This window comes from Dermacentor albipictus, chromosome 1, assembly GCF_038994185.2.
Source record: "Dermacentor albipictus isolate Rhodes 1998 colony chromosome 1, USDA_Dalb.pri_finalv2, whole genome shotgun sequence".
In the NCBI taxonomy this organism is placed as follows: domain Eukaryota; kingdom Metazoa; phylum Arthropoda; class Arachnida; order Ixodida; family Ixodidae; genus Dermacentor; species Dermacentor albipictus.
The window spans coordinates 60,943,057-60,967,073 of NC_091821.1; the positions used below are offsets into that span (position 1 = coordinate 60,943,057).

General features: G+C 45.9%; 1 protein-coding gene across 1 annotated transcript in view; it reads left to right on the forward strand.

The window, feature by feature from the left end:
• Nucleotides 1–24,017, forward strand: part of LOC135918360 (arylsulfatase B-like) — a 145,007-nt gene that overhangs the window by 108,668 nt on the left and 12,322 nt on the right. Inside the window, exons 4-7 of the mRNA XM_065452051.2 lie at nt 4,039–4,151; nt 6,346–6,462; nt 13,515–13,643; nt 13,817–13,943. Of these exons, the coding sequence (XP_065308123.1) occupies nt 4,039–4,151; nt 6,346–6,462; nt 13,515–13,643; nt 13,817–13,943 (486 nt within the window). The remainder of the gene's footprint in view (nt 1–4,038; nt 4,152–6,345; nt 6,463–13,514; nt 13,644–13,816; nt 13,944–24,017) is intronic.

A 24,017-nucleotide genomic window follows, 5' to 3' on the forward strand; every position in this document is an offset into this window, starting at 1 on the left:
GTGTGTTTTGTTGAAGAAGGCATTGCAGCCTGAGTTACTATCCATGTTCCCTACATCTACGTATGATTATGAAATGTTGTCCACTCGTGTCGATATTGTGATTTTTGTAGTGTGTTATCGCGTCCACCTCAGGGTTGGGTTTCCAATGTCTTTCGTTTTCTTAAATTACTGTTCTTCTATGCTAATAACTGTTTAAAGCTGCTGTTTGGTGGTGATGTAAACAATAATTTATTGGTGTCAGATACTCATGCTAAAAACCTAGACATTTTACTGAAAGAAACTGACTCTCCGATGCTATTAATTTACCAACGCGCATTACATCTTCCTGCTCGTCATTACTAGATGTGTTCGTGACAAATTTTGAAACTGACAGTCTTAAAGCTGGTACAATTTTTCTTATATCATTGGCCACTTATCCATATTCCTCTGTATTAAACACACAGCGAAAAAGCTAATGATTTAAGGGTGTCTTTTCGTATTATTAACAGTGAAAATCTTCTTAAATTTAGGAGCACGTTAGAAGATGTCGATTGGGCTTGTACGCTTCCCGAAACTGACCCGAACAAAGCGTATGAGATTGTTTAGGCATCTTTAAAAGTATCTATCAAGAAAGTTTTCCTATAAAAACAGCAAAGCGCAATCACCGTACCCGCAAACCGTCGATCACACCTGACCTGATGAATAAAATTAATGAGAAGCATAAACTTTCTTAGAAATTTATCAAAACAAAAGAAATCAGTGTACTGAAGGCTTTCAAAATCTGCCGTAACCACCTGAATAAAGAACTTGATCGAGCAAGAAGGCGCACTTTGCTCACAAGTTTGGTTCTACTAGATGTAGGATGAAGAAAACGTAGAACAAAATTAAGCAGTCTCTTTTCTCTCACCAATACTCATGATGAAATTAGTGTTGAAATGGGGTTGTGATATTATTGTGCTAACATGATGAAATGGGGTTGTGATATCAGGACAACAATTAGTAAACAAATTCAACCAGCATTTAGTTGACGTTTCAAGCCCGCCATGCGTGCATAACGCCCTTAATAATATTCATTTAAGCAGTGAAACCATATTTCTCGACAACGTTGAAGAACATGAACTACTACAGGTGTTCCAGGAGCTTAACAATACTACAAGTGTAGACATTGACGGAATGCAGTTAAAACCTATTAAGTTTGCCCTTGATATCCTGCTTTCATACCACACGCATATCTTTAATTTGTGCATTGCTGATGCCATCTTTCCGTCTAAAATGTTCACTGCACGCGTCCCTGTCATATATAAAAAAGGTCACAAAATGACCTAGGCAATTATTCACAGGACTAATTCACAACTAATTCACAGACGCTTTGCAAAGTTCTAGAAGGAACAACATATTGTAATTGATTCGCAGAATGGATTTCGTAGGCATCGTTCTACATAGCAGGCGTTATTGGATCAAAAAGATTACATAATAAAACACCTTGATCAAAATAAAATAGTTATCGGCATCTTCCTAGATTTTACAAAAGCGTTTGATTTGTTGAATCATGCATTACTAATCCGAAAACTTGATTTTTATGGCTGCCGAGGTAACGCATGATCTCTTGTACGGTCCCACCTAAGTAATCACAGCCAAGCTGCGACTTCACCCCCGCATAATTACTCCTGCATTTTACCCCTGCATTAACCGATTTTTACCCCTACAAAGTATATAATGTATGCTGACGAGAAAAGTACGCTTTTCTTCCAGGTATTGAAGTAAATGCTGTAGTATATACTGTGAATTCTGCCCTCTCAAATTTATACGAATGGACACAAAAAGAGTGGTTCATAGGTTAATGTCGTGAAAACAAAATCAATCATCTTTAGAGCAAAACATAAGAAAGTCACACTAACAAAAGACATTTGCTTTAATAGTGTTCATTTAAATGTAGTACCTATATTAAAAAAAAAAACTGGATGTTCAATGAAAAAAGTGACCTGAAATGACCATGTCTACTTTATTGCCAGCAAACTGTCGCAAATTTTTTGTTTACTTTGTCGATGTCGTCAACTACTGCCACCAAGAGCAATGCTGGTAATGTATCATTCGCTCTTTAATTCTCGCCTCAATTATAGTAAATTAGTGTGGGAGAAAACGTCAGAAGAAAACATCAGACAGTTGTTCATATTGCAGAAAAACTTTCTGAGAATAATAGAAAATGTTTCGAGGGCATTTCACACACAAAAACTTTTTCTTGAATGTAGAATACATACGTTCGCTAAACTGTAAAACTTTCGTTTACGCCACGCTTTGAAGTGCGAGATTAGTAATAATATATCTTTTTTTCATGAACTGTCTAACACTGAACAAAGCTACAAAGTACACAACACTAGAAATGTCGATCAGTGGCATATTAGAATACACAGAACAACATATGACTACCAAGCACTTAAAAATACACTACCACGTCTTCTAAATGCCCTTTGTTACAACAATATTGCCCTAGAGACCACTTCGTCCAAGAAGCTGTGAGAATATTTTTTACTGACGGACTGACTGACATTCCATTGTATCTATAAAGCAAATTACTGCATTGTTCTCTTCGTTGCTTTATGCGGGAAGTACCTGTCGCGATCATATGTGCTATTGTATCACACATATGTACTGTAATTTGAAAGTGTTGCCCACTGTTTTATGCGGCCAAAGTTCGCGACCGGGTGTCCATGGCCAAGTGAAGCTGTACAAGAGGCAGCTTTTACCATGTCATAAGAAGCCGATAAACACTGACACCAAGGACAACACAGGAGAGATTACTTGTGCTTAATAAATGAAATAAAGAAATGACAAATAAATGGAAATTAAAGTGGATGAAAAAACAACGCGCCGCAGGTGGGAACCGAACCCACAAACTTCGCATTTCGCGTGCGATGCTCTACCAATTAAGCTACCGCGGCGTCGGTTTTCCCATCCACTTTCTAGGGTATTTATGTGTCCCTGGAAGTGTTAGCCAGCGCCACCACTCACAGACCTTGGCGGCGGACGTGGAACGTCCTTTTTGCCGCAGGCGTCACGAGAGCGTGATCTTTTTTGGGTGAAGACAACTGATCAATAAACCCACATATGCTACCTGAAGGCAACAATGTTGCCGGATTCGAGACCTCGTTATGTAATCAACGAGAAGAAAGGGGGTTAACTGAGGGGCCCGATTTTTATTACTCATATCATAAGAAGCCAACAAACACTGACACCAAGGACAACATAGGGGAAATTACGTGTGCTTAATAAATGAAATAAAGAAATGATGAATTAATGGAAATTAAAGTGGATGAAAAGACAACGTGCTGCAGGTGGGAACCAAATCCACAACCTTCGCATTTCGCGAAGGTTGTCAAACCTTCGTGTCAAGCTTTTACTATGGGCACCCGGCCACCATGTATATTGTGGTAGTGAAATAAACTTTTTTTATTATTAGACATTACGTTTTTTTTTCCGGGCCCTCTATTTTTTTTTTGCTCGCATCGAAATTTTTCATTCGCTTTCTTACGCGCATGTACGTCGACGTTATTGCGTGAATTATATTGACACGCCTTTATTATTTTGTTTACCAAGAGTCGTGGTGAGCCTATCCCGGTGATAGTATAGTCTATGGTGAAATCTGGTTAATTTTTCGACTATATTGACGCTAATTACGCCAGTGTCGTTAATTTTATCTGCTCTGCGAGTAATTTTTCCTTGTTGTCGCGTTGAGACCTGCACTTCGGTACCTTTTGCGACTCGCTAGGACACTCTGGAGGCGCGAAAGGGCCGTTGTTTGACGAAAAGGTCAGATACACAGATACCACTACACCAAACCCGTGTGAAGTCGCCAAAGAAGAGCTTGTCTTAAAAAAAGACACCCTGCATATTTCATATCAAAACCAACTTTCTCAATGGAGTTCAAAAGAAAGGGCCTACAAGCACCTTCTTAAGGTACCCCATCACATAGGCTGATACTGAGTATAGTTTTGGTATGCACGACTGTGGGTAAAGATGATAAATGTATGAACGTATCCCGGGTGTGCAACTTTCTTGCAGGATTACAGCATTCAGTCATCTACAACGAGGAACCGAGGGGGCTTCCACTTTCGGCTACACTGTTGCCCCAGTGGTTGGCAGACCTCGGATATGTCACTCATCACCTGGGAAAGGTATTAACTGAAACAAACTATAGCGTCACAGAAGTGTCGAGCGTGAAACTTGGAGATATTTCTGCATTTATTTTTGTTCGCACATGGCTACGATGGCCATTTCTTGAAATGATCGCTTTTTTTCTACTTGGCGTGAGTTAATTAATGATTTCCCTAAAACCTTACTGTTGTCCTGCGGGACAAAACTAAGTAGGAGATCCACTGTATGCCGTAGCACATCTTGGAGGCGGATATCTCGAGACCGCTGAGAGCCGTCAGGATTTATGCTAGATGGATACGACTTAATGCATTACCACCTAACTTAAATTCTGCAATTGCAACATGTACCCTAAAATTGATAACTAAGAGCATAATATTAGTGAACATATTTAGAAAGCTGAATACTGCAATTTTCATTTGTCATTATTTTTTAAAATTAATTTATGCTGTCAGCCCCACTAGGGCTATTACGGGGGTGGAAAAAAAACCCCTAAAATCTAAGGCACTCCCATTACGCAAAGAGCAAGCAATATACGGCAACAACAGCAATTGTACGGTACAAATAATGGCTGCCTTACCAAATCACCCGGAAAGGCGGAACTGCGCTATCTACTAAAGGCGATCCTAAAGGACCCCTCACTATGCATACCCCGTCGGAAATTTTGGTTTTATACTGGGAGTTGTAAATTAAGGATTATTCAGGGAGCGTTATGCCACAAGTGTTTTCTAAAAAAAAGGTACATTGGTAGTCAAGATAGAAGCAAATGAGGTGTCAAAAGCAATGATGTGAGAAACCGATCGCCCTCTGTGCACCAGAGACACTCTCGCATTACCTCGACCTTAATCGTCTCTCATATCGAAGCTGAGGGCCCCCACTATTAAACAAATGTACACCCTTTAGGTCGTGTATCTTACCACGCAACAATAATCGTCATCTGTGTTGCTTGCGTTTCCTTTCTTGAAAACGCTGCGCTCGCTACTTTCCTGTCTAGAATGCTCTGTAATGCTGAAAACGCGCATGCCGTTCGTGTCTTGGCAGTAACGGGCTACCATGCAGCATTAAAGAAAGGAAATGCGGACAAGACAGATGACGATTATCGTGAAGATACGACCCAAGGGTGTAATTTTGTATAAGAGCGTACTTCCTTCCAGACACACGCGAACCCTGCCTCCTTTCTTTTGTCTCATTTCTTGGTGCGCGGCGCATTTCCATAACCACTCGCTCGCAGGCCGAGTGGCTCCTTCAAGTGAAAAAGTCAAATTTGCCCGACAGGCGAAGCATTGGTTGCGATAGCAAATTTTTAGACAGCTATACGAACTAAGATTAATCGTTTTATCAGCTGTATAAACAGCTGTAAGAATTCGCTTACTAAACAAATTAACAAGCACGTTGTCACGCGCGACCTCACTCAATGACCGCAGACACTCGCTGTCAGAACGCTGGCGCGGGATGAAGAGCGGCAGCAGTGGCGAGCGAATTCCCCTTCTTGCTGCCTCTCGCTTCAAGGCGAACTGCAGGTGCGTGAGAACACAGCGCACACGAAGCCATCAGCTATCTCAGGTCGTCTAGCCTTCGAACCCAGCGCAGGTTGCCTCCAAGATAGGAAACGCGCGGCCGCGTTCAGCCGCCGCAGCTGGAGCAGAAGAGGAGATATCTGCCAGCTCCTCCCTTTGCGCGCGAGAGAAGACGCCGCGCACTCTCCCGCCTTCCTCCCATGCGAACGCGAGAAGACATAGCCGCATCAAGCTACCATCCTTTTCGCCTCACCCTTGCAAGCTTTCGCTTGCACCCACAGCATATGGCGCGCGGCCGCGACGTTATCGCACTTGGACTTTATAGAACGTCACGGCGACGCCGACGGCGGAAATTCACCTCACGTGTTCATACAATTGCTATCGCAATGAAAGAGCGTGCGGGGTTTTGCTTGAATCTTCAGCTGTTTTCTCGGCGTACATCACTATAATGTTTGCAACCCCGATCTAAACCACGTGATCTACGCTTCACGCTTGTCGTTTAACAGTGCTCAAACTTGGTGAGGGGCTTTTAAAGGAAAAAAAATTGCCTGAAAAAATAATAAGGAGGAAGAGACGGGCGATATATATATATATATATATATATATATATATATATATATATATATATATATATATATATATATATATTCGCTCGCTATATATGCGACCCTGGATATGATCAACATACCATTTATTTCAGTGGCACATCGGTTTCTTCAAAAAGGAGTACACTCCCACAATGCGAGGGTTCGAACGGCATGTGGGCTTCTGGGGCGCCTACATCGACTACTACAAGCACGAGAAGACCTATCTCGGGGTGAGATTATTTGCGGGCCATTCCATGGACGCTTACATTTCGGACATTTGTATTGACAGGGTGTCCCAGCTAACTTTAGCCAGAGTTTAAAAACATGCGAGTGCTGAGAATTGTGTTCTCAGTCCAGTCTCAGTCTCTGTCCAGGGTTCGACAGACAACACTACCATGGTTCTGTCTAGCTATAGGTGGCATTCGCATATTTTTAATGTTCGGCTGAAGTCACGTAGGAAACCCTGTATAGAGATCCTAACCGCCTTGGTTGCTTAGTATGAATTATGTAAATTGCTTTGCACGGGGTCGGAGGATTGAATCCCGGCCACGGCGGCCGCATTTCAATGTGGGCGAAATGCGAAAACACCCATGTACTTAAATTGTCCCCCACTACGGCGTGCCTCATAATCAAATCGTGGCTTTGACAAGTAAAACCCCATCATCTTCTTTATTTATAGTGCTCCAATAGCAACACACAGGCCATTATACTATAGTGGTCCAACAACAACACACGGGCACCTGCAGACACGGTCAAGGCCTGTACGCGTGAAGCCGTGACGTCACTCAAGTGTACCTTTCATTGGCACCCACATGCATGAACGCTATAAGCGTGGCTTGTGGCTTCTCGATGTACTCATTTTATTGTAGATGCCTCACTTTGTGTGATGTCGAGGCTCCAAGCGTTCAGACCCGCCGCGGTGGCTCAGTGGCGTTCTGCTGCCGAGCACGACGGGGTCGCGGCTCTGATTCCCGTCCGCGGCGTCCGATAAGGGCTGAACGCAGAAATGCTCGTGTGCTTAGATTTAGGTGCACGCTCAGAAGACTCCCGGCGGTCAACTTTAGTCTGGAGCCCTGCGCTGTTCGGCGTCTCTCATGGCTCCAGTGTTATCTTCGGACGTGCAAAAACACGCACGGGTCAATCGAGAGTTATGTCCATTCGATTCGGCTGCACAGACCAGCTTCGAGCTCGTTCGGGGCGAGCCCGACATCCCCTGCACGAGCCCGTCGGCACACTTGCCGGAAGTGCAGGGCGTTCTGAGTAGGCGTGGTGCATGCACGGTGCGTGCACCGTGTGAAGCGAATGACAGTGCAACATGTGCAGCCACGTTGCAACTGAATCAAATGTGGATAATTGCGGCGCCTCTTGAACTAGTTCAGGAAGTGCAAGGCATCGCGATGCACCTCTTCGGTGTTGTTGTTCCTTCACACCGCGATACCAGGAAAACATGGTGTCGCTATAAAAATGGTATACACTACATGTAGTAGTGCGCCGCCTTCAGTAAGAGGCTACGTTCTTGAAAGACGCGCTTTGCTCCGCTACGATGGCTGTCCTGCCATACATCAAGGGTGTGGGAAACCGGGATTGATAAGCGATCTGACCACAATAAGAGCGCTCTGTTAGCAATAGATCATCGCACGACAATAAATGTAAGAGACGCGAGCGGAAAAAGTGACAGACACATCGCCATCTGTCTACGCCTGTTTAAAACGCACAAGAAAAAGAGTCTCCACAGCACTAGTTTCTGCCGTGGGCCTTCGCGCTGAGCCGGTACAGTTCGGATATGCTTCGTTTTACGCGCTGCTGCGGTCAAATCTTTCGTTGATGATTGTTCCTCCTTGACACAAAAATATCTCCAAAGACGTCGGCTAACGCAGCGTCCGTGCTCTTTCTAGCAAGGCGATAATGCAGCGCTGAAGATCGCGCTAAAGAATAGGTTGTTTCACGTTATTCCCTCTTTTCTCCATTTCTGCTCTTTCGGTGCGCTTGGAATGTTTGGGGACAGCACATTAATTGTCAGTCTGCCGTCTTATAAGACGCACGGATGGTTATAAAGGCAGTTATCGTGAGCAACATATTTATTTATTTATTTATTTATTTCACGTACTTTCAAGGCCCGAAGGCGTTACAGAAAGGAGTGGAGTCAAAACAAGAAGTAATGCAGTAAAAAATAAAAAATACAAACAAGTATTAACAAAAAATTTACAAAAGATATTAACAAAAGGCATTCTGAACGGCGGTTTTGAAGTTAGTAGGGTCGGTGATGAGTGCGATTGAGGCGGGAAGGCGATTCCAGTCCGTGCTAGTCCTGGGGATGAATGAGTCACTGTACCGGGTAGTACGGCACAATGGCACCCCGATTTTAAGGCTGTGGTCAGTGCGGGCAGAAATATATGACGGAGGGGTAAGAAGGGTCTCTTTTAAAAGGGGGTTCAAGTGAAAAACTTTGTGAAAAAGGGAGAGACGGGAATATTTGCGGCGTGACGAAAGATCAGGTAAGTTAAGAGTTCGTTTCATTGAAGAAATACTTGCATAGCGAGAATAATTAGATAATATAAAGCGTGCACTGCGGTTTTGAATACTTTCAAGAGAAGAAACTAATGACGACTGAGTCGGATCCCAAATGGCTGAAGCATATTCCAATTTGGAGCGAACTAAAGTTTTATAAAGGGTTAGCTTCAGGGAAGAAGGGGCAGAGCTAAAATTACGGCGTAAGTAACCAAGCATGCTATTAGCATTTTTAGTAACATAGTCAATATGCGAGTGCCAAGAAAGGTTATTTGATATGTGAAGGCCGAGATACTTGTAAGAGCTAACTGACGTCACAGGTGCACCATTAATAAAGTAGGTGTGCGTGGCAGTGTTACGAGATATACGCATGGCCTTGCATTTATTTGAATTTAGTTGCATGCACCAATTAGAACACCACTCAATTACGCGGTTAAGGTCGTCCTGCAGCTCTTGGGAATCTGAAGGATTAGTAATTTTACGGTAGAGAACACAGTCATCCGCGAAAAGCTTTATGGAAGAGGAAAGAACGCAGTTCGGAAGATCGTTAATATAGATTAGAAAGAGAAGTGGACCCAGGACTGACCCTTGAGGAACACCTGCTGGTACGTTAGAAAACCGAGAATTACAGTTATTAGCGTTTACAAACTGCGTCCTGTTAGAAAGAAAGTTTTTTATCCACTCGAGTACATTTGCGTCCAAGTTAAGTTGAGACAGCTTAAGCAGAAGTAAATCATGGGTCACAGAGTCAAAGGCCTTCGCAAAATCAAGAAATACGCAGTCAATGTCGGTACCTAGATCAGAAATTGCAAAGAGATCATTAGTAAATGTTAAGAGCTGTGTTTCACAGGAAAATAACTTACGGAAACCATGTTGACAGGGGTTGAAAAAGGAGTTTGATTCTAAAAACTCAGCCAAATGTGAATATATTATATGCTCAAGAATTTTACATGAAATGCTAGTTAGTGAGATAGGCCTGTAATTGCTGGGTAAGTGTGTGTTACCTGATTTATGAACTGGAATCACCTTTCCCACGCACCAGTCGTTTGGAAGAACAGACTGCTGTAATGACTGAGTGAAAATGTGTGACAAGATAACAGCAGAAAATACATCAGTACACTTCAAAATTTTTGAGTTCAGGCAGTCTGGGCCGGCAGAGGAGGACGTTTTTTGATTGTTTATTAGGCAGCTAACACCAACCCAGTCAATAGAGATTGGATCCATGGGCGAAAAACCAGAATTGGATAAAACCGGTAATCCACTAGGCATTGTGGTAACATGTGAAGAGAACACATCATTAAATACATTACAGCATTCTTCAGGAGCAACAGGTTGATCGTTTGGGTATGTTAATTGGATTATTTTGCTTGGAGTACCGTTAACTATGGTCCAGAATTTACGAGGATTAGTTTGCAAGATGGACGGAAGGGTAACAGAATAAAAATGCTGTTTCGCACTAGCGGCGGCTGTGTTGTAGTCACTTTCAGTGAGGTAGTAAGCGGACCAAGCAACGTCACTGCATGAAGCTTTTGCGCGACGAAACAACCGCTTTTTTTTGTTACGTAGTCGCTTCAGAAAGGGGTTGAACCAAGGGGACCGTGGCTTGCAAGAGACTGTTCTTTGCGGTACGAAACGTTCGATTAATGACAACAATTTATTTTTGAAAATGCACCAGTTTTCTTGAACACAGCGCTGATCGCAATTAGCGATGTAAGAAGCTGCGAAATTTTCCATTTCAGTGGTAATGGAAGCCAAGTCGGCTTTGCTGTAATCGCGGATCACCTTCGTAGTTTTCTTTACAGGAGCCCGTGTATTGATATGAAAAGTGAGTGCAAGGTGCACTTACGCCTTTTATGTAAAGAATTGGGGAAACTGTGTCAGGGTTCGTAGTGAGAATCAGATCTAGTATGTTAGATGAGGAGGCAGACACGCGCGTTGGTTTCAGTACAAGCTGGGTGAAGTGGAAATCCAAACAAGTGTTTATAAACTGAGTACTCTGAGAAGACTGGGACGTTGCCGTGTCGTTACGCCAAATGATATCGGGAAAGTTGAAGTCACCAAGAAGAAAAAGGGGAGCGTTAGGGTATCTGACAATTAATTTGTTCAATGCGTCGTGAAGGTCATCGCAAAATGACGTCGAAGCAGTAGGAGGGCGATAGCATGTGCAAAAAATAACATCTCTGTTGTCGAGTACAACGCGCACGCAAACAAGTTCAAGTGGCGTTTCTATGCAAACTGAGCTCGATGTGAGCGTTTCAGTAACCGCAATCAAGACACCTCCACCTGATCGCACACCACGATCGCAGCGATAACATGAATACAGTTTTTCACAATCAAAAATTTCGCTATTTTTTATCCGAGCCGAGAGCCATGTTTCAGTGAGACATACTATGTCAGCAGCGCATGGATCAATCAGCGAGGACACCGCAGCACGTTTATTTAGTAGACTTCGCACGTTAGTGACAAAAACAGATATGGTGTTATTAGATTGCGCATGTGCTAGCTATGTCGAACCATTTCCTTCGATAGCTTGACGCGACCGATCAGAAGAGCGTGCTGCACGTGGCATGCTGACTTCGCATACATTGTCAGTGGTAGAACAGTAAACGTAGCACTTCTTGTTCAAAAATAACTTATTTAGCCGTATTGAGTATGTCTGTCCTGAAGCCTTAGCAAAATCAAGCAGCTTTTTCCTAGACTGGCGCGTTGCTCGGCAGAAATCTTCGCCCACAGATACCCCGGTGGATTTGAAATTAGATTTTAGTGCCAGAATTTTATCCTTTAGTTTTGAGCAAGAAAATTTCATTATAATCGGGCGAGTCTTATTAGCAGTATACGAGCCAAGTCGGTGGGCTCTACAAACCATATTCTCGGGGACCTCAAACTTAAGATGATGAGACAAAAATTCACACACCAATTTTTCAGACTGTGCCCATGTTTCTGAGGGAGAGTCAGAAATACCATAAAATATTAAGTTATCCCGGCGGGAGCGATCTTCCAGATCATCGAGACGTGTCAGGAGGGAGGCATTTTCAGTTTTAACGGCGTGAGCTACAACTGCAGGTATGTCAGCTGACGACGGGTTAAGCTCAAGTGATTCAACAAGCGATTCAACTGTCGTTAATCTAGTGGTTAAATCGGAAACTTGATTAGTTAATTGAGCTTGCTTTTCCTTTAATTCGGCGAGACCACTTATTACCTCTGTGTGTCGTGAATCTATTTTTGCTGAAAGGGCAGAAATGGCTGCAAGAAGTTCTTTGTACTGCGCGTCAGTTGCGGGTCCCGGATTAAGTTCAACGTCGCCAGATAGGATGAGTAGCCTTGCAACAAACGCACATTCACACAGTGAGGCAAAAAATACACTTGGGCACGGGAAAAGCAGCAGACAGACGTTACTTGTACGTTTAGAGTAAAGAGACGGAGCTTCACAGACCTGCATGAAGAAGCAAAAAGGGTTTAGCGGCGACTGCATGGTTGCCGCTATCCCGTGCCCACTGAAAGTGGCCGGACGAAGGCAGCTGCTTAAGTAGAGCCAGAAGGGAGATGTCGCTCCTGGCGGCTGTGAATCCGTGTGCAAAGGTATGAAGATGTTGAAGATTTGTTTCCATTGTCATATATGGCCACGTTCGTTGATAGTTCAGAATTGATGACGCGCCTAATGTACGTGAGTTAGCAAGATTCTCACCCCAGCGAGATGGGTAGCGTTCCGCGATTTATGCGAGCGCATCTATCGTTCGCACAGCACATCTTATGCCAGCATAGCTATCAACGGCAAGTACTCTCTTCCCTCTTGTCTCTGTCATCCTTCCGTCCCTCCTCCTCCTCCTCCTTTCCCCACACTGCTGACCGATGTTCGGGTGTCAGCCGTGCGCTAGACAGTTACGGTGTGGTCAGCAGCAGGCTTTCATTTTTTCTGCAAATCAATCTCTGTCTCTCTCAGTGCGTGATAATATGCAAATTCCCTCTGGTCTACAAGAAAACGAATGAACATGCAAAAAACCGGGCTGAGCCTTACTACAATTTCAGTAGCCGATTTGACAAGCTCCGTAATTAAGACTCACCTGCGGAAATCGTGGTGGACATACAAACTTGTTTCGGAGTACCACGTGCCATTATTCAGCAGCAGTGCCTTCCATAGACACGAAATGCACCTTGCGATTTTTCTACTGGAATGAATTGCCTCATATATACTGACGTTCTGACGGATTCGTACGTCACCATCTTTTAGAAAAACTTTTTGCCCTAAAAAGAATGTTTCACGTCTGCCTTCTAAATGCAATATTATAATATACGGTTCGGCAAAGGTCCTCCAAGTTAGCTGAGAAATGATAAAGTTGAGGATTTAATATTTTTATCAATAAGTATGACCCAAATGTATATCTTATGCCAGCAGGCATAACTCGCAACTGTGACGCAGGGATGTTAAACGATATGATACTAACTTATTCCAATAAGCAAGCTGTACGTAGAATAAATTAGGATGTTTGCCAGTTCATAAGTGTGAAGGGCGGTATAGCAAAGAAAAAATAAAAAGAAGAAAACTCTAAAATAGGTTATTTTAGATGTTATAATGTTCCAAATATTGAGCACCATAATATTAGAGGTTATCATTTTCAATTTTTCCCATTTACTGCATTTCTAAAGGTATGTAAATCATGCGACCGATTAACATGCTCGAGCGACTTGATCCACAATAAAAGGGTTACCATAACTAATAGTGAGGACAGTATGTTGTTAAGCGTACCTTATTAATCACAACTGTTCTCTTTTTCAGTCAACTCAGTCGCCAGGGCTGGACATGAGAAGAAATTTCTTCCTAGCCAGGAACGATAGTGGAAGATACGTCACTGAGCTCTTAACTATGGAAGCCTTGGAAGTTATCGAAAATCATCCAGAAGACAAGGTAACATAGAATTCATCTGGTGTAGCAGCAAAACAATACCGTTAAAATCGTCAAAAGCAAAAAAAAAAGAACGTGGATGCGTTCTTTCTGAACGTCTAATGCTTTGCATAGGCTACAGCCTACAGTCCTTAGCTTTGCCTTAACGGGTGCTGCTTCCCAACGTTGTTTCACAGCCTTTGTTTTTGTACCTGGCACACCTAGCTCCCCACTCGGCCAGTCCCCAAGATCCTTTGCAAGTGCCTGACAAGTACGTCGAGCAGTACCGAGACATCGGGTCTCCGGAACGGATGAAGTACGCAGGTGAGAGATAAACATGTACGATGGTAAGCTCGCCTATACAGCTTCTCCTTAGGGGTGCCTCTTACAGTGTTAGATTGCAGGTGCGCAGCTGCTGATAGTCCTAAGACATTCGATGGACCGATTATCGATTTAAAGGGTCAACGGCTCATCACGTGCCGCGACGTCACCGATTCGCAACCACCAATTACGCGTGTCCCCGCTCAGCACTGATCAATACAGCTTAGTACCTTTCCAGTTCAGTATCTTAGCCGCGGGCGAACATGTACTATAGTCAGCATTGTGAGCGAGGACGCAAACCCGTGGCTAATAGCCTCGAAACCGAGTTAGTGCGATACGCGGATGGGGCTGTCGAAAACAGAGGTACAGTGCCTAGAAAAACAGAGGGGAAACGGCCCCCATTTTCCCTCTGTTTGCTCAGTTAGCTCTTCCGCCAACTGTTGGCACTCCCACCACGCCTGCGTTTGCCAAAAACGGCAGCTCACGGCATTTCACTGGCCGCCGATGGACGATAAGGTGGTTACGTGCGCAGTGACTTATAACGGGTGATTGTTTTTTTCAGTCGTGTTTCTCTTTTTCTTTTTTAGAGCGCAGCTCTTCGACGCCCGTTCCTGCGTTTAGCGTAAAGTATTTTCGTACGTACCCCCATAGGACCTTATGTATATGTTATGAAGCGCATCGGGTCACGTGTTCCAGACAGACGGGCAGATTTCCCAGGGAAGTACCTCTCGAATGTTTACGCTTGAAAACAGTGCTGCTATTCGCCACGCTTCGGTGCAAGAAGTTATCAGTAACCGCACTATCAAACAGATTTGTCAATGTGCGCTGGCGATGCGAAGTTCCGCACTTTGTACAAAGAGGCGTATGGTGGGAGTGCCAACAGTTATTATGACAGCGTCCTCCTTTCCACTTTGTTTCCGACGGCGGCCGCCGTGTATCGCCCATAGCAGGGTTCGAGGCTATCTGACACGCGCTCCTGTGTTCCTGCTCATATTGCTCACGACAGTACGTACATACGGTATCTAGAGAAAATAAAACACAGTGCCCGACCCCTAACGTGCTGTATTGGCCGTGCCTGCAGCGCAATAAACACCCGATTGCCATATGGATACAGGAGACTGTACGCAGTGCCAGGATTATATGATTTATGTATTTTAAGTGTCGCGACGGTGGAGCAATTGCCGGCAGCAACTGCAAGGCTAATCCCACCAGTAGCCTACAACCACTCAACTCAACTCAACTCAACTCAACTCTGGTGCTGCGTTCGTGGTTCGGAGTGAGTGAGTGAAGTAACTTTACTTCGGTCCAGAGAAGACGCAGGGGAGACCCCGCGCCACCCGGCTAGTCCCACGTAGGGACCGCCAAGCCGAGATTGACGGCCCGATCGCGGGCACTCTGGACGGCCAGGCTTTGGTCGCTGAGTTCGGGGCTGCCCAAGAGCGCAGCCCACCTATCCTCGCTGAAGGAGGAGCCGATGGCTTCACACTCCCACAACACATGGTCCAATGTTGCCCTTAGTCCACAGGCAGGGCAATCGTCACTGGGATATCTTTCGGGGTATATGGCATGAAAAACCGCGAGGTTAGCGTTCGGAGTGGGGCGTCACTTAAAGGGGTCGCTCGCTTATGCCGCCGGAGCGCCTCAAAACGGAGTAGCAGGCCTGCGCTTGCGGAGCGTCGCACTAGCTAAAAGCGGACCGCGACGCATCGTCCGTCTCAATCGTCGAGTTGCTTGCTGGTGAACTGCCGAGGTCGGGAGGCTGAAGTTACAGAAACAAGTTTATTTAATTTTTACAACAAGTATTAGAGCCCAAATATTTACAGGATTATACTGAGGCTATCATAGTATAGCCCCAGTATAATGTGTGCTTCGATCCAGTGATTTAGACTGCTCAGATATGCATGTAGACTTCTCAGATAATCCGAGCAGGATACATGACTGAATCGAAGCATGCAGCTGCATGGTGAGCAAAGCACCTTACTTGATGTCAGAGCATTCTCAGACCCAATGAAGGTCTTTTTAAAACGAACGTTCTCCCTGTGTTTCTAGACCAGGGAATCCAAAGACCTTGTCCCGGCCAACCTGAGAGGTAAACTTTCGCAGCACTCCGCCCATGGCGTAGCACCTTCGTTCAGGCCTACGATGAAGTCACGAGGCAATCGGGAAGTATGGGTCGATGTTATTTCCGCAGAAGTCGTCGGTTGTCGGTTCCTTGTAGCAATTAGAGGAGCTAGGCCTTGACAGTCGCTAACCCTTCCAAGAAGGTGGCGGTTGCTGACATTTTGAAGGGAGCTTTCAGAAACACGTTAACCCGGCAGGTCGTCGTTTCGAGCGTTGTTGTTGAAACGTATTTATTAAAGCATGTTATCCTTTTTTCTTGACCATCGTCATCAAGGGTTGACGAGGCTGGAGCAGTCTTGGCCCCTTACAGTTGGGCCACGATGCCCGTGTCACCAAGGTACGCAAGGAATGTATATCCGCTTGCGCTGATTGTTGTCTCCCACGGGTTGCGTCAACTCTTGAAATGTGGATGGCCATAAGGCGAGCGGCATCTTTCGTATATGCGTGGATCGCGCTGTTGCAGAGACCGAGACAGATCCACACTAGATATTTAGTGTCGGCCGGCGTCGGGCTGTGGCATCTTGTGCATCGGCCGCTAGGCTGCCATGAGCCATTCAGCAGGTTAGCCAGTTATGCTGTCGTCGGGCAAGACGCTAATAGACGCGTCCGCATGCTGGCTTGCAGGTGCGAAAAATAGAGCCAAGCGTGCGGGCGTGAGGGTGGTATCTATGCTTACTCTCCTTAGGCATGTTGTTGCCAAAAGCCCGTAACCGTACGGGAAAGGATTCTTGTCCTCCGGGAGGAGGGCACGCAGGGCCGCTTTCCAGTGCACTGTGCGTACAAGCGTGGCTTCTTCGGTCGTATTCGTTGTCCGGATCATCAGCTGAGGTTGTTGCTGGATTATTGAAACCAGGATCAGAGCCTTGTCCGGGGATAGACACTATAACCTCCCGCGCAGCCGCATGAACCCGTTCATCGTCCTGAGTGTTGGCGTGGTCGGGTATCCATTGTAGGGTGACTTTGACTACGCTTTTCTAGAGCTCTCGTGTTTTGGTGTGAATGCGTCCAACCATGCGACTACAAGAGTAGTACAACCCACAGGCGTGGACAGCATCTTGAGAGTCCGAAAATATGTGAATAAACTTGGTCTCGCGGTCTGCATTTTCCGCGGCCGCGGTCACGGCCGATAGATTGGCGCGGAATTCAGCTTCATGCTAGGTGACGTGGTTGCTAATTGCAGAGTAGAGAACATATAGTATCCGTTTGGCGGCGGTATAGGCGATGCCTACTATGTCGCTCTACGCTGCAGCGTCCGCGTATGTAATAGATGGAGATCGCGGTGTTGTGATCTTAAATGTCTACCTCATGCCGCGCCGCTGCCGCTCTTATTCGGGCGACATTGCTTTGGCCATGTTACGTGGTACTAGCTAGTGTCTCACAAGGTCGGCCATCTCCTATGGGTGAACATCTTGACTTGGTTGCCTCGAGGGGTAATATCTGCGCAGCTCTGTGAGCTTCCCCGCATTTTTCCAGTATGTTTACCTGCGCCTCAGCTTACGTAGCAAGGTCTGTGTAGGTGGGCAGGCCTGTTATAGTACGTAGCGCTTGCATGTTCAGTCGTTGGAGCGTGAGGAGATTTCCTTTAGTGAGGCACTGGTATGTCATGCCATACAGAACCTTTGACACGAGAACTCCGTCCACGAGTGCACACCACATCCTATCATCAGCGCCCCGTGATTTGAGCGTAACTTACCTAACAAAGTGCAAAGCCTCTGTCCATTCGCGGCACATGTCTCGCGCCCGCGTTGTGGTATTGCCGTCTTTGTCGATGGGACGGTTCGAGCGAGGCACACGGCGAATGTATTTCCCGCTTTGAAACGCAATCGCAGCCGTTCCCGACAAATGCTCTTGGACTATTTTTAGTATTACAACTGCACTATAGGAAACGCTGCGGCAGCGAACAAACCATTAAATGCCCGATAAGCGGCTTTTTTTCTTTTCTGATAGTGCATGCGTTTTTACATGCGGGCAATAAATTATATTCACCCAACTAGTATCACCGTTTCTACGCGGATCTAAAGAGCGCTGTCACTGTGTCAGCGCTTCGTTCAGTCTGCTCCTTCTTGCCCTCTGCGCGTCCAGTCTTTGCCTCCTATAAGGTTTATCACCAGCCTACTCCTCCGGTCGAACCCACTGGGCCCTCCCGGCCGGGCTGCTCTGATGCTGCTAGGACGGCCCTCTACCTTTCTCCCTCCTACCCTCTCTCTCATTTACTCCCACCTCCCTCACCCTGCTGGCGCTGAGCCGTGCTCCCGCATGGGCTGCAGAAGATATTGCTAGCCTTTCCTCCTCTCCCCACAAGAACCACTTCTCTCTCTTCGCGCTGCTTATTTATTAGGCGCCCGTTCCTGCGACGAGCGTAGGCATTGTCCCTCGTAACCGAGCGAACGAACACAGCGAAAGGTGAAAGCGAACGCGGAGCGCAGCGGAAGATAAAAGACGGTGATAGCGAAGAGAGCGCGAGGAGGAAAGCGGAGGAGGAAGTTGCAGCTAGCGGTACCATGAGGCGGAAAGCGGAGGAGGAGGAGTGCATGGCGAAAGCATGAGAAGAAAAGCGTAGTGCAGCTACCCTATTCTATACACTATAGTGCCGCGCAAGACGGGCTTTCAGAATCACAATCGATTTTATTGGGATGAGTAGAAAGGTTACAAGGTGTTAATATACAGAGGGAGGTCCCGAAATCAAAGACTGCAATGGGACCTTTTTTGCAAACTAAACGTAATAAAACACAGATTACAGCAGTTTCAACAAATCGTTAACAAGGAAGAATTACAGGGTTTAGTAGGGATAGCATAACTGAAGAATTAAATGTGCATAAATACGTCATATAAGAAAGCACTGTAGCATAATCTCGTTGACCACTAATAAATTAACAGCGTAAATGACATGACGTACACAGAATAATCTGCGAACTGCATGGCAAGAATATCAAACAGAAACCTAATGGTATAACAATGCAAATGAAATGAAGGCACCTTGAAAGAATGGTTGTGATTACGAACTAAGCATCAGTATTCGACAGAATGTATTCTTTTAGCTCTTTCTTGAATTCGTGAATTTGTTGGGTTGATAATTTTAAGTGTTTCAGAATGTGTTCCAGAATGCGATAGATGAAAAATGGACGCTCTGCTTGCCATAATTAATATGTATTTTGGGTAAAATGAAGTTCCTATTTATTGTAAACCTGGTAATATTAGTATTTATTAGAGAAGATTGTGGTATCACGCTATCGCATCGTGTGTAATTAATTTGACGGAACAAAAATGTACCGAAGTTATATTTAACGAGTTGTGTGACTGAAAGAATGTGATTAGTTTGTAAAAGCTATGAGGCGTTGTGGTTATATGGGCTGAATGGTAATTATCCTAATAGCCTGATTCTGTAGGACTTGAAATGAGTTTAAACGGGTTGCGTAAGTGTTTCCCCAACAAGTAACGCGGTAGTTAATATAGGAACGAATAAATGAAAAGTATAAGGATAGTAATATTTGATGGTTAAATATGTTTCGTTCCTTTAGAAGTATCCTGATCTTGTAGGTAATGTTCTGTTTTAATTTGGTTATTTCTTCAATAAATTTAAGATTTCTGTCTACTTCTATACCAAGATAATTACAGGAAAAACTTGCATGGATAGGAATGGCGCCATGAAAAATAGGAGGAATGGAGTGAAGTGTTCGTTGGTGGGAAGTGAATACAACAAATTTTGTTTTCGACAGGTTTATCTGTAGCCGGTTAGTTTGGCACCACTCCAGCAGCCTGTGTAAATCGCCATTGAGGTTAGATACTAAAGTTGTAAGACATTTATCGGAGTTAATGATAGTAGTATCATCTGCATAAAGCGTACATTTGGAAGAAGAGAGACAGTACGGCAGATCATTGTCATATAATAAAAATAAAAGCGGACCCAATATAAAACCCTGGGGCACGCCAGTATTAGTGAACATGGTTTTAGAATGAACGCCCTGAAATAGCTACTACCTGCATTCTGTCTGTTAAGTAGTTTAGTAGTAACAAAAGTGCTGGGCAGGTAATTCCTAAAGATTCAAGCTTATGAAATAAGATGAGATGATTTACTTTCTCAAACGCTTTGCTTAAATCTACAAATACTGAAGCTGCATAATTGCCTTCATCGATAGCGATTTTTAGTTGATCGGTTAGCGCAACAAGAGCAAGTTCGGTCGAGCAACCCGGGCGAAAGCCGTATTGGAATGGTGAGAGAGAGTCAAATTTTTTTAGGTAATTAGTTAAGCGTTCTTCTATAAGCTTTTCAATTACCTTGCTAAAAAATGTAGTACACAGATGGGGTGATAATCGGAGATTAAAGAGTGGTCACCTTTCTTAAAAAGTGGGTGATCTTGCTTTGTTTAAGTTCCTGTGGGAAATTGCCTGATTTAAACATGTTGATTATGTTTGCAAGGATATCAGTTATTAAGGGTGCAATTAATTTTATATGGGAAGGGTTTAATTTATCGATGCCGGCACCGATTATTTTCATGTTGTTTATACTGTTTAGAACTTCCTGGAATGTAGTTGGAAATAAAAAAAAGACTGGCGGGCGCTGGGGCACGGGATTGTGATGCGCAGGCGTGTGGTAGTTCGCTGCTCAAGACGGAATCAGCGAACGCATCAGGCTATTTCTTTGACGGTTTTGTACGCCTTTCCCTGATGAGTAATTTCTGTTACAGTTTCACGATTATTTGTGCTGTAGCGCGGGTAACAACAACAGACGCAATAGGTGCAAGCAATGGAATGCTTTATCGAAGACAGCGTGGCTGCTTTTATTCTGTACGAATCAGTAGGTTGTTACGACTTTGCACCGCTGTCACCACTGTTACGACTTTGTGGTCCCGTAGCGCTCGTCACCCGTTTCATGACAGAGCGTTGGTAGCGAAGACTCCGAGTCAGGCGTCGGTGAGAATAACGAAAGGGATTTTATACATTATATACAGGTCATTATACAGGACAATATGGGATCGGCACTGGGGCCGAGTGCTCAGAGCAAACGCGACTGTTCCCGCACGGCGACGTCCGGCGAAAACGCGTGACACATCTCACTCCAGTCGAGAGCAGCACTCTGCTCCCGGTGGGTTGGCGGATCCGGTTTTTCAGGCGGCCGCCTCGCGGCTTTATAATCCCCGAGAAACCATTGTCACTCAAGCGGCCCAATACAAAGCCAGCACTCGACGGTCGTCCGAGAGGTCCAACCAGCGACCGCGCTGGCCACCCGGTTCAAAGTTCGCGCGCGCGGTGACCTCCATGCAAAAGGAGGTGCGGCGCCGGGCTGTCTGGCACTTGGTGACACGTTCGGACATGTCTCTCGCCGATACTTCTCCGCAGGACAACGCTGCCTGACGGCTCAGCATCTTGACTTGTCAAGGGAGAATTAGGGCGCTGTGCTTTCCGCGCAGCCCCGGGTTTGTCCAAAGGGCGCTCGCAGGATAAATTCTGCATCTTGCAGATTCGGAATCCGGGCTGGTGGTAATGGCACAACAAGGTGCATGGGCACATCGTTATGCGATAGGCGGGCTTGCAATGACGCGATACGGCACTTCCTCCCCCTTAGAAGCCTAGCCTGTCGGGTGGTCTCCTTGTGCGCGTAGAACGCCTAGGAAGTCCTAAGCCCGCCGGTACACTTGAGGTTGCTTCACTGGAAGCCTGGGATGTACCAAGTGATCCGTCTGACGATGGTTCAGCGTCTTCCACTGCAGAGGGTTGATTACTCTGACTTGGTTGTCTCCGGGTGGAGTTGCGTAGAATTCTTGCTTTACTTCATCCGCTGCGAGTCGTGGCCGCACTTGGTCCACGTGACGGCGCTGCACCCCTCCTGCGGTGTCCACCGTGACCATACGCCTAACTCTTGTTGACATCACCGTGCCGAGTAACCATCTCTGGCGAGCCTGATTGTACTGCCGCGACCAAACAGGCGCTCCCGGTGAAAAGACTTGTGGCAACGGTGCCGGGGGTCTGCTCACCGTGGGATCCCGTGCCACCTCTTCCTCTCGAAAATGTGAGCTTGGACGAGTCCTGGGTTCAAAACGCAGCAACACCTCCGCGAGCGACTTGCCATCTCGAGTCGGTGTTGCCCTGTAGCGTAGCAAGAACTTGGAAATACGACTGAGCAGACTTTTATCCTTATTTTTCTTGATACCTTCCTTAATGGTGCGCACTGCACGCTCAGCCGATCCATTTGACTGCGGACGGTATGGAGCGGAAGTAACATGACACACATGGTTATCTTTGAAAAATCTTTCAGGCACTGAACTGCTGAATTGTGGCCCATTGTCGGATACAACTGTATGGGGCAGACCAAAACGCGCGAAGATCCCTCGCAGTACTTCGACTGTAGTTTCTGCACTTGCTGTTTTAAGAGGTACTGCCTCTATCCATTTCGTTTCCGCATCTACCACCACCAAGATCATGTGACCTTCCACTGGCCCTGCATAGTCGATGTGCAGGCGAAACCAACGTTTGTTGGTTTTCGGCCACCTTGAAGGGACCTTTACCGCTGGCATGGGCCAACATTGCACGCATTGCTGGCAGCTTTGTACCAGCTTGTCTATGTCGTGGTCCAATCCGGGGTACCAAAACATCGTACGGGCCAGGCGCTGCATTGCAGTCATGCCTGGGTGGGTGTCGTGAAGTTATCTCAGAATAAGTGCCCGCATGGTCTCGGGCAAAACTAGGTGATGACCCCAGTATATTAGTCCTTTACTACGTCAAACTCTTGCCTTTGCTTCGTGTTGTCGACAAATTCGACTTCGCCCTGCCATCTGCTAGCCGCCTGGTTAGCTCAGATGGCAGAGCTGCTGCCCCGGAAATGCGGTGGTCCCGGGTTCGAGTCCCGGACCAGGACGAATTTTTCTTCAACTATGAGGCTTTCCTTTCGAGGAACCCGTGTGGGTTTCCTTTGTAGCAATTGCTACGAACAGGTGGATGTCTGATTTTCCCTTTATTCATTACTTCTCTCCACCTTGCGGGTTTCCGCAGAACTACTACTCACAGTGAGTTCGTATCTGCGGTTGAAGTACGGCTAAAGGCACTGTTGCTCCGGTACCAGCTGGTTTGGCCAACCACAAAGGATCCACGTCTTCACCTGTCTCAGGAGCATGTCCTCGCTCGTGCTGTCTGCCAACTGCTCTGCGTTAAGAGAAAAATCTGTCAAAGCTTGCGCATGTAGCACATATTCGACGGAATCATCTTCACCAGGGTGCCCTTGCTCCGGCAGCGGCAAGCGGCTCAAAGCATCGGCATTCGCGTGTAGTGGTCCTTTCCGGAATTCTATGTCATACTGATACGCTGATAAAAGGAGCACCCAACGCTGTATCCTGGCCGCCGCCATCTGCGGAATTGGTTTCTCGGGATGGAACAGCCCTGTCAACGGCTTGTGATCCGTTATCAGACAGAATTTATTGCCGAAAAGATAGTCTGAACCTTGTCACACCAACTAGGGCGAGCGCTTCCTTTTCCAGTTGCGAGTAATTTCGCTCCGCCGGCGTCAAGGTTCTAGAGTGAAAAGCTATCGGATAGTCTTCGCCGTTGATGCGGTGGGACAGTACTGCTCCCAAGCCGACCGATGAGGCATTGCATTCCAGTCGAAGGGGTTTTCGCGGGTCATAGTGGACCAGAAACTTAGCCTTGCCTAAGGCAATCTTTGCTTCTCTAAATGCGCTGTCCTGGGACGGCCCCCCATTGCCACAACACCCCCTGTGCCAGCAAGCGATATAAGGGAGCCAGCGTCGTTGACAAGTTGGGCAAGAAATTAGCATAATAAGTAACCAAGCTTAAGAACGATTTCAGCTGGCTTACCGATGTTGGCTTCAGCGCGGCCAGTACCGCCTCGAGGTTATCTTGCAGAGGAAGACCTTTGGCATCGATGCGGTGCCCCAGAAAGAACACTTGTGCTTCCCTAAACCGGCACTTGGCTTTGTTCAATTTCAGGTTGTGTTCACGAAGCCG